Source organism: Anguilla rostrata, chromosome 15 (genome assembly GCF_018555375.3).
Source record: "Anguilla rostrata isolate EN2019 chromosome 15, ASM1855537v3, whole genome shotgun sequence".
Taxonomy (NCBI): Eukaryota; Metazoa; Chordata; class Actinopteri; order Anguilliformes; family Anguillidae; genus Anguilla; species Anguilla rostrata.
Window position 1 is genome coordinate 11,581,482 of NC_057947.1, and position 11,316 is coordinate 11,592,797.

At 42.8% G+C, this 11,316-nt stretch overlaps 1 protein-coding gene across 2 annotated transcripts; it reads left to right on the top strand.

Annotated features, from left to right (window-relative positions):
- The first annotated feature begins 288 nt into the window (after positions 1-288).
- On the top strand, positions 289-5,563 carry cxcr2 (chemokine (C-X-C motif) receptor 2). Of its 2 annotated transcripts, XM_064311136.1 has the most exons (3): positions 289-608; positions 994-1,107; positions 2,312-5,563. In XM_064311136.1, the coding sequence occupies exons 2-3, from the start codon at positions 1,027-1,029 to the stop codon at positions 3,386-3,388; spliced, it is 1,158 nt and encodes a 385-aa protein (XP_064167206.1). In that variant the 5' UTR covers positions 289-608; positions 994-1,026; the 3' UTR covers positions 3,389-5,563. The 2 variants fall into 2 exon arrangements, with proteins under 2 accessions (XP_064167206.1, XP_064167207.1); XM_064311137.1 differs by lacking the exon at positions 994-1,107.
- Positions 5,564-11,316: the final 5,753 nt, after the last annotated feature.

Below are 11,316 nucleotides of genomic sequence, written 5' to 3' on the forward strand. Positions count from 1 at the left end.
GATTGTCAGTCGTGAAATGTAGTGATAACGTGCTTGCACTGGGTTCAGAGAAAAACAAAAAGCGTCCTTACAATAAATGTGCGCATTTCAATCTGATGCGTAAACTGTAATAGCCTAGACAAGCGCATCTTTACTTTCAAAAAACAAAAGCCCTTCATGAGAAAGCATTGCTATTGGCACAGACATCTGTCATCACTGATAAAAAATAAATGAATACCACGGTTGCAAATGCCAAATGCCTCTGATATTTAATATCGGGACTGCAAATCTAACGTACGTGGAAAATCACGCAGCTATCACCCCCATAAGTAAAATCACTCAAATATTTACGCAGAGGGGGAGTCCTAGTATAGTTCACTACCCACGGATGACTTTGATCCGTGTGGGCGAGAAAGAACAGAAGTTGAGTTTTTTTTTTGTATTTCGACCGCTTAGCAGGGTTCATCTCAGCAACGTGACTCAGAGTGCGGCATTTAAACCGCCTCCATTCTCCCGGCGTGGCAGGAAGGACCAGGCTGCAGATTTATAACACCCTCAGAGCTCCTCGTCGGATAAACAGAGCTAACTGACCGCATTTCACTGACTGAAAATAAGACAACCTGCAGCAGGTAGGAATTCTAGCATTTCAGAAATCAGCTTAATATTACATCTGAAATCAAATGCAAAAAGTATAAATATTCTCTGAAAAAACAAACAAACAAACAAACAAACAAAAAAACCATTGGCTATATTTACAGTAAAAACTCTGCTTTTGCACTAAGAATGGTCACTGGGTTTTGCCTGTAACTCACGACAAGTAGTTTTCATCTTCAATTTTGATATCAGATGTCATTAGATTGGCCTGCGGTTTTTGAAGGTGGGTCATTATCACGACGATATTATTTTAACGGTTAAATGAGATGCCTGATTAGCGTTACAATCTCACTTCCTGTCAAATCAAGTGAAATCAAATTATATTTCTTTGGACATAAGTTTGCTGATTGTACTCTTCAGGGCTGTAAAGTGGTTCTCTGGTGAAAGCCATGCATGCGAAACATCCCTGCCGCATGTGAGATAACAGTCGCTCCAACGTTCACCCAACGCTCACCAAACGTTCATCCTATGGAGGTGAGAGGAGAATGGGCTATTGCTTTATTAATGTGGCTACCGGGTAGGAATTCAGTCACACCCAAGAGTGGTCGCAAAACCCCAACTGTGCTATGTGCAGCTAGAGCAAGAGATAATAGTCTATAGAAATGCGTTTATTTTTCAGTCTTTTATAGTCGGCACTTTCGTGTCTTATGTTGAGAAACAGCTGCGGCCACATCCTTCTCTGGCCAGCTTCAAAATGACCAACAACAGCCATGAAATGTTATAAAAGGTTTATGAAAGCTAATGTGGCAGGATGCGATACATGCATGTCACAGGAGCAGCAACAACAGGAAGAGTTGACAGTGGTGAAATAGGACTGGTGCCAGACAACTGCCCAGAACAACACACAGTACCATGGCAACTAACGACCAATTCAGTAATCAAGATCAGTGTGAATCTTCGACATTAGAAGAAAATAACACAAAATGAATGATAATTGTGTGCACACAGACTTAGACACCACATGTACACACACACACGCACACAAACACATTCTTATTAATGTAATGTGTGATCAGGACCAGATTACATTTCCCCAAGTAATCCAGCCAACACTGAATGTACGTTCAGAGTAATACATGTACAAAAACTGCAATACCTACCGTTATTATTATATGTAGCATTGTAGCTTAATTGCAGTAGTAGGTTATGTAATCACAAATATACATACCTCACATACTTATGAAAAACGGTGTTGAATTTCTTTTATTGATTTTCACCTTGTGATGCAGTGGGTACCTTTGTACACAAAACACTACAAATGCTTTTCTACTTTTGGTCAACTGCACAATTAGGGAACTTAAATGTCACTGAAAATATTAGCAGTGATTAGCACTGTCTGCCTCTCAAGAAGGAGGTTGTGGGTTCGAGTCCTAACCGGCCGGTTCCTCCCCGCGTTGAGTTTGCTGGTCCGCTGCAGGCTCGCGTGGGCTGACTTCCTCCTGAAGTCCAAAGACATGCAGGCTCCTGGGCTCACTTGCAAAAGAGATGTCGCGCGAATCGACGTGTAAGTAGCGATCGTGAAAACGCGGAACGGGCGGCTTCGTGAGAAGGTTGTGCCTGCAGTTTCCCACAAGGCCCCTGAACTGCAGCCGGGCTGTGATAAAATCAGTACTCCAGACGTAGCTAAATGTGCATACCGTATGCACGCCGAGCTTAACCACACGCTGTTTCACCACAGGGCTCTCTCATTACCGCGATAATTATGGAGGACATGATGGATAATGACAGCTATTACTATGAGAACGCCAGCGACTCGTTCAGCCCGGATGACCTGATGAACGGAGCGTTGTCCCCCTGCGTTCCCTGGACGCTGGGCTCCGGCAGCGTGGCGCTGGCCTGCGTCTACAGCGCCGTGTTCCTCTTCAGCCTGCTGGGGAACGGCCTGGTCATCTCCGTGGTGTCCTGCGTGAAGGGGGGCAGGAGCTCCACCGACGTGTACCTGATGAACCTGGCGGCGGCCGACCTGCTCTTCTCCGCCACGCTGCCCTTCTGGTGCGTGTACCTGCACTCCGGGTGGGTCTTCGGCGGCCCCCTCTGCAAGCTGCTCTCCGGCCTGCAGGAGGCGACGTTCTACGGCGGCGTCCTGCTGCTGAGCTGCATCAGCGTGGACCGCTACCTGGCCGTGGTGAAGGCCACGCAGCCCGTCTCCCGGAGGCGGAGCCTGGTGGGGACGGTGTGCGGCGCGGTGTGGCTGGGGGCGGGGCTCCTGGCCCTGCCCGCCCTGGTCCAGCGGCAGGCCTTCCGCCCGGGCAACGGGGCGCGCACCGTGTGCCACGAGCACCTGAGCGCGGGCAGCATGGGCGAGTGGCGCGTGGGCCTCCGCGTGCTGCACCACGCCCTGGGCTTCTTCCTCCCGCTGGCCGTCATGGCGCTCTGCTACGGCCGGGTGGCGGCCGCGCTCTCCCGCGCCCGGAACCGGCAGAAGCGGCGGGCGGTGCGGGTGGTCCTGGCGGTGGTGCTGGCCTTCGTGGCGTGCTGGCTCCCGCGCAACGTGGTCGTCCTGGCGGACACGCTGATGCGCGGCGGGGCGGTGGCCGAGACCTGCGCCCTCCGCCGCCGGCTGGACCTGGCCCTCCAGGCCACCGAGGTCCTGGCCTTCCTGCACTGCGCCCTCAACCCCGTCCTGTACGCCTTCATCGGGCAGAAGTTCCGCGGCCAGCTCCTCAGGAACCTGCAGGCGCGCGGCCTCGTGGGGAAGGGCGCCCAGCCCGCCTGCAGGAGGAGCAGCTCCAACACGACCTCCTTCACGCTGTAGGGCGGCGGTGTGGGGACGGCGATCCTGGATCCTGGTGTCTGGTTCACCCTCCAACCCTCCAAGCTTAATTTCTTTAACCAGGCACACCTTCCACAATGGCATTATATGATGTGATGTACACTACCGGTCAAAAGTTTTAGAACACCCCCATTTTTCCAGTTTTATTGAAATTTAAGCAGTTCGAGTCCAGTGAATGACCCGAAATGGTACAAAGCTAAGTGGTAAACTGCTCACTTAAAGGTTAAAGAAAAAAAAAAGGTTACCAAAAACTGAAAAATAATGTACATTTTAGAGTTATAAAAAAGGCCTTTTTCAGGGAACGAGTAATGGCTTAACAACTTACAGCTTTCCTGCAGCAATGGAAGTAAATTAAGCCATGAAAGTTAATTCAAACAATTCCTACAGGTGTCCAAACCTTTGTTGATTACTTACAAACCCTCTGGCTGTATAAAATCAGACTGTATTACTACACCCTCTGAAGCATTATTTGGACAATATTGCACTGCAGGAAGTAGTATATTGTTATCGTAGTGGCGAGAAAAAGGCAATTAACAAAGGAAGACAGACAGACCATTACAACCATTAAATGTGTAGAACTTTAGAGAAATTGCAAAGGAAGCCAAGGCATCAGTGAGTACAGGGTCCTATACCATCAAGGAAACTGGAGGAAACTCTGACAGAAAGAGGTTAGGCAGACCCAAAACCACAACAGAATCAGAAGACAAGTTTCTGAGAGTAAACAGCTTGCATGGTAGGTGGCTTACAGGACAATAGCTTCAAGCACTTCTAGTTTGAACAAGAAGAGAAGACTTCGAGCTGCAGGTTTGACAGGTTGAGTGGCGGTACGAAAGCCATTGCTAAAATGGCTAAATAAGAAAAAGAGGCTTGCCTGGGCCATGAAGCCCGGCAGTGGAATACTGAAGACTGTAAGAAGGTCTTATGAATCAAAATTTGAAATCTTCGGTTCATCAAATCATGGAATGGCCAACACAGTCTCCAGACTTAAACTCCATCGAGCTGGTTTGGGTTGAACTGGACAGAAGGGTGAAAGCAAAGCAACCTACAAGTGCAACACATTTGTGGGAACTTCAGCAACAGTGTTGGGAAGATCTTTCTGAACAATATTTGATTTCCATTGTTGAACGAATGCCACGAGTGTGTTCAGCTGTTACATCTGCAAAAGGTAGCTACTTTGATGAGTCAAAAAATTAGAATAAATTGTGTTAAACAGAACAATTCCATGATTTATCTTTTTAATTGTTTATTTGTTCTATGCTTTAATTTCAGAGACAACTGCGTAAATTTCAATAAAAACTGGAAAAATGGAGGTGTTCTAAAACTTTTGACCGGTAGTGTATAATTTCACATTTTGGCTGAATTTCTTTGATAAGATCATGAGCGACATCTTGTGTCCCTACATGCATCGCTTTACTGTGGTGTAATCCTTGAGTGAACTGGCATAGTCTGCATAGCTAATAAATGGTGGAAAACAGACAGAGACATATTCTAACCCTAACCCCCGCTCAAAATAAATAAATAAATAAATAAAAGAAGTAGCAATCATTAATGCATACTTTCACCTACCATGTGAAGGAGATAATTAGTTAGAAAGAACTATCTAACTGCAGTAGATGAGTGCAACAATGTTATAGCTGAGACATTGATATTGTCAGTTCAAGTATGGAACCACACATTTGGGGATTATAGTATACCTGCTGATTGCATACTTGGGGAAACAGTATGGCAACTGTACTTGCTGTGCTTTCTAACTAGAATGCAAGTATGCATAACGCAACAGACTTAATTTTTTTTTTTTTACTGTTGTATGTGGAACAGTCTAGGGCAGTCTTGAAAAGCAATGCTTAAAAACCTTGTTGACTTGTTCACAGGTGGGAATCAGTTGCAGCTGGCAGAAGCTATGACTGTTGCACAGCTAAATTAGAAATGAAATGTTCATACCCGGCACTTGAGTGTTGTTGATGGGTGTTGCTTTAGTTATTTTTCTTTTGTTTATGTTAAGTTTAAGAGGAAGAGATTTAAGAGTTTCAGGGCATTTCTCTGCAGATCTCTTGAGTTACTATATAATTCATGTGTAACACAGATGGATAGTTAAGCAAACCTCTTAACTCAGTGCACTGGCTTGCTGGCTAATTAAAAATAAAACATTTAAACTATTGCTTTTGCATGTGTAAAATCTTTATGGGAAACTCACACTTTATATTTCTGAAATACAAATGAAATACACCCACACTTCAGACAGCTCTGCTTTCGGCATTTTCACCGAGTTTAACGTTGGCTATCTTGCTAAAGAGATGACAGACTGCGTGCATAAGGTAAGTAGCCTACAGATGCCTCCGAAATTAAGCACTAAAGTCTGTTATGCGATTTGGTCTGGTAGGTAACATTACCGGTCTTATAGAAACTGGCGAAATGTAGACTGTGTGTTTGCATGTACTTGTGTTTATGCATGTCTCTCATAGGCTACATTTATATGAATTACTATTATCAGTTACTCATAACAAACACAGTACAAAAAGAAATTAAATCTGATGAAAAATGTGTTTTCAGTGCACAAAAATGCCAAGTTACTCACAAAACTCTGGAAGTCATTAATTCCAACTGGCAAAATCTAGGCCTGCCATTAAAAGTAAAAAGCAATGCAACCCAATGTTTCCTACCCAACGATTCCTAAATTGTTTCAACTAACTTGACCCTGTGTTTTGATCTTATCATCTGAAGACAATGTGGTCATTCAAACTTTGTGTCACATCAAAGTGTCAAAAACCAAAAATTCCCTCATGCAAGACTTGCAAATGAATGTGTGAAACTGCTGAGACCCACAGAAAGCACACTCCTCCAGAAATGATACGTTTATACTTGGTTGTCATGTTCATTTTACAAAAAGTACAAATTCTTGTATATTTGCTGATTAAAATAAATACCGTTTGTAAAATAAATACTGTACATGCATACACACATACATAGAAAACTTCTTTATCCCCATGGGGACATTTCCCTTGCAGCCTGTTACATTCACATTTTCAAAAAGACCAAGAAACATACAATCATTCATGCTACAGAAAGGGGATAGACATTTACTCTTGACTCCACACATTTGTTTTCCCAATTAATGTACTCTATGCTTGTACACACAGGGCCAAGTTAATATAACAATTTTGGAAACATTGGGTAGCATTGCATTCAGCTTGTTCAATTTGTGTGAGGTAAGATAGCCAATATTGTTTCTTGTAACTTGGTGCAATTTTGATATCAATACTTTTAATGGCAGGCCTAGATTTTGCCACTTTGAATGAATGACTTATAGACAGTGTTTTGGATGTGAGTAACTTGGCATTTTTGTATACTGAAAATGTGATTTTTTTCATCAGATAGTAGATAACACAGGGCTACACCCCACTGTAGATTTGCTTGTTTTAAACACAATTCTGTTTTCACATCGAAGCGAAGAAGGAAAAACTGAAAAGCTGACAGAGGTATTGCACGTGACTGTCATACAGATATTATCAGTTAGCGTTCAGGTATATTTCTGCCTGTACAACTCAAAAAATTAAAAATACAGAGACGGCAAACACCCCCTGGTTACGGTCTGATGAGAGGGATATGGGATTGGCAGCACCAAGGGAAGTGGTTTCTTGCAGCGCACAGGAACACATTCGTTTGGAGATCTTTAATGATAAAACACACTTTGTACAAATACAAAAACAGGTTCCACTAGTCATATCTCATTTCTCACCCCCAGAAACTGGTTTTGCGTCAATAGGTTACAATGCTCTAATTCTTTTTTCTTTTAACAAGAAATTTGATCGTCTTATGATAGGACTATGTTTCTGAGATTTGCATTACCCGTAGGAGGTTTTCGCTGAATGTCAATTTTTCTGCCCTCACCCTTAAACTTTTTTCTAAACCCCATCTTAACATCTTATCTTGTCTGTTGCTCGTGCCTCACAGACTCTAAACGTGCAGCGACACAAATGTGTGGGGCTTCAGTTGATTCACCTGACTGCCTCTCTAGTCCCTCTGCGTTAAGCACACAGAATCGGGGAATGAACGGTTGACTGGCTGTTAGACCAGTAGGGTGGTTTACAGAAGTGTGGCCCTTCTCAGAGACTGAAAGGAGAATGGCCCTTGTTTACGGGGTTGACGGGGGGTCAGCAGGGTTTGATAAAGGGACGATGTCATTGCCCAATAGCACTGTTGCAATCAAACCAGAGGCACGTTTGCATAGATGGTCGTATAGAGCCGCACTACTGGCGGAAAGAGGCTATAGGCATTTGCAGTCTCCTCCTTTGTATGAGTGTTAGCACTGGAGAAAGGTTAAAATATTATTTTGGAGTCAGATAAACAGGACAACACTGAATTAAATTAATCCTGTTCCGGTAGCACCATGGAAGACTACAAACGTTCCTTCGCTACTCAGATACTTCTGCAGTTTGGTGTATCTGAGGGAAGTCTTACAGAACTGCTCTGACACTGAGTGAAACAGGTGAAGTTTGAGACTTGGTAGAGGAAAATATAGGATCACAGCCACATTTTAGAATAGCGAATACAGGTAAACGTGCACAAATTTGGCGAAAGTGCTAAAAAACAGAGATTGCCAATGTATCATAGATATGACTTAGCAAGGTTATTTAATAATATCTTCAAGGTAAAACTCCTGCATAGTATGCCTTTAACAACCAAACATTCTAATGGTGATGTAAGAGTAACTGCTGGTAATTGAAAGCAATGGAGTTCTAGAACACTGACTTAGAATTTAGAAAAAAAAAAAAAAACAACATTCCAAAACACCTACACTTCACTTTAAATCTAAAGATGACCTCAGCTGTACAGCAGGCAGGGTGGCAGACTCTCATTCTAGGTTTGATGTTTAATATGAAGCAAATATTTTAATATAAGGAAAGCTATTCTGGTCAGAAGCTATGCAGGGGCTGCAAAATGAAGCAATATGTGTTAGGGGAAGAGTACAAAAAGGGTTGTCTCATACCCAGAGAGCATCCCTCCTCTTTTAAAATAGGAAATGCAGTCACCTCATATAGCAGTTGACCCTGTGCTATAGACTTGCGCAATGATGCAATAAGGAAAAAAGGAACACAGCTGACTCTGAGCACGCAGATCTTTATAGTGTTATTGTGCAGCCAAGCGATTCCACAGAAGAGTGAATTTGATTAAACTAAATGCCACATTTCACACATCGTGAAGAGATGATTTCTAGCGATAGGGTCGTCCCGTGATGGCCATTTTTCAAAACTCTAAACTGTTTACAAGTGTTCTGCAGCGACCTTCGAGATACGTTTTCACGTATCGTTTCGTGAGCTTGTGACCAGGAGCAGCGAGCGGCACGTTTAAGGATTGGTATCATTCTGTACAGAATTGCCCTATCGACAGCCATATGTACATTACATTACATGACATTAGTAATGCCGTCCCATAAGCAACAGCACGCTACAGCTGGGCATTCAATAGAGCAACTTTCCAGTTTGTTACACTGCAATAGTTCTCTTACCTTAAAACCGTCCATGAGCCAGCCAGCTCATTTCTATGGCTTCCCCAATTAATTAAGTTTTCTTCCAAACTACAGTATACTCATGTAGTACTTCCACTCTGGGTAAGAATGTGTCACTATGCATCATAACCTAGACTGGGACAGCAGAATGAAGTAACTCACTGTGTAAGATGCTGTTACTGCTGTAAATCATTGAACAACTGACAGTTTTATTATACAATACAGCAAAAGTATCAAATAACAAATACAAAAAAGCAGGTGTTTTTAAGTCTGCGTACACTAGCCTGCATTAGTTTGCTATCAGGGTAATAAACACAAACTAAAGCTCTCCAGACCCCTCTGATCTGCATTTGGAGATTTGAAAGCTCAGAAAGTTGAGTCGCTCGTCCATCGAGCGGCCTCTCACCGGGACGGGGCTGCCGTCTCTATGCAGGAGCAGGGGCGCCACCAGGGATTTCGGGCCCCGTGAAAAGACCTCATGCCGGGCCCGGCCACCCCAGGCCACCCCATGGCTGCATATTTACCCCGCAGTCAAGGCCCATGGAATCACTCTGAGTGAATGTTGCTCAGACGCAAGTCAAGGCCTCATCAACTGCAGCTGGGCGAGGGCGTCTGATTTGAAAAGCTCTGAAACACCCTGTGGCCCCGCGTTACATAACTGATGTTGTGACTTGAGTGAGTCAGAGGATGCATTTTTCTATTTGCAAATGTGCTTTGCACAACAGAGCTAAGCAAGGAGGATAAAATAAAGGAAATCGGCTTCTTCGCTGTAATAAACTGGTAACTTGCAGAAACAACGCCTACTACCTTGGGTTAGATCAAATCCAGACTATTTAAAACCATAATCTCATTATTTAAATAAATACAAATTCCAGAAATGTTTTGATTCTAAGATCTCTTTTACTGATCATTGGGATAATTTTCTTCCTTTCAAGTTTGAGAAGAACATTTTTTGAAAAGGTTTTGTCTCTTCCAAGCACCCTTAGTTGGGAAATGCTGTGACTGGAGGTCACGCCAGCCAATCAGAAATGAACTCCTCCACCTTTGTTTGGCTGAAATTGTGGCACAGTTGTAACACCCTGTATGTTGAGCAAGCGCACAGGCAAAGCTCGGTGGGAACTGAGCAGGGATGTTGAAAGAAAGAGAGACAGAGAGGAAGAGAAAGAGAAAGACAGAGAGAGAGAGAGACAGAGAGGAAGAGAGAGACAGAGAGGAAGAGAAAGAAAGAGACAGAGAGAGAGAGAGACAGAGGGACAGAAAGAGAAAGACAGAGAGAGAGAGAGACAGAGAGATTGCGAGCGAGAGAGAGATACAAATATATATATGTATATGTGTGCATATATATATATATATGTCTGTGTGTATGCATATGTATGTGTATATATATATAATACTCTTATTGAGAAAATACTTTTTTTAAATTAATTAAATTTAGTTAACTTAATAGATAATAAGTATTATGTTACTGTCATTTATGCTGTTATTGTTGTTACTGCTTGTTTTCTTTTTTCTTTTTAATTATATACTCTTACTGTGGTTGATTATTGTTATCACTACGCTTTGGCAATATGTATTTTTAAATATGTCATGCCAATAAAGCATTTGAATTTGAATTTGAGAGAGAGAGAGAGAGAGAGAGAGAGACATGGTGTGTGCAGAACTACACGGAGTCACAAAGTCAGAATTCTGCGCATGTGAATATTAGCAGACATGTAAATAAACCTTTATCCAGTACAAAATTTATTTTCATTTTCTCAAAATGAACAATTCTTTGTACTACAATACATTTCTCCATATTCTCAAAAAATTATGTTAATTTAAAAAAAATTTGCACGTGCAAAAAAATTATTTATGGCCCTAAATTATCCTCTCACGCAGACATTTGTCACAAAAACAACTCCATACTTCATGAACATTTGTTCTTCCTAGAAAGAATGAATTTGCATGCGCCCTCTACAGGCAATGATGCAATTTTCACTCAAAATATACCAGAAAACCAAAAACAAACCCTTTTACAAATTCCCCTATTTGTGTGGGTTACATTTGCAGCTCTTGAAGATTATCAACTACTTAAACATAGATTTTTTTTTACCACTAATTTCTCAGTGACATTTTTACCCCTGTTTTTACCCCCTATTTACGCCTAATCCCTCCCTACCAGGATGCCAGTCAGTAGTGTGCCACGGTGAGGGCCTGTTGGCCAGTTGGCACTGGGACCGGGGGGCCTACCCACACATTAAAACAGGGTCCAAACAGGATGAGCCGCCCGGTCGCACCTGATTGGTCACTTTTCTTGTATAATCGGGATATTTTACACTTTCATTTCCACATTGCGTCAGAAACATGTCCACATGCTAAGAGTAATAAACCTCCCGTGTTGATCTAACAACTTAATCAGCCGATC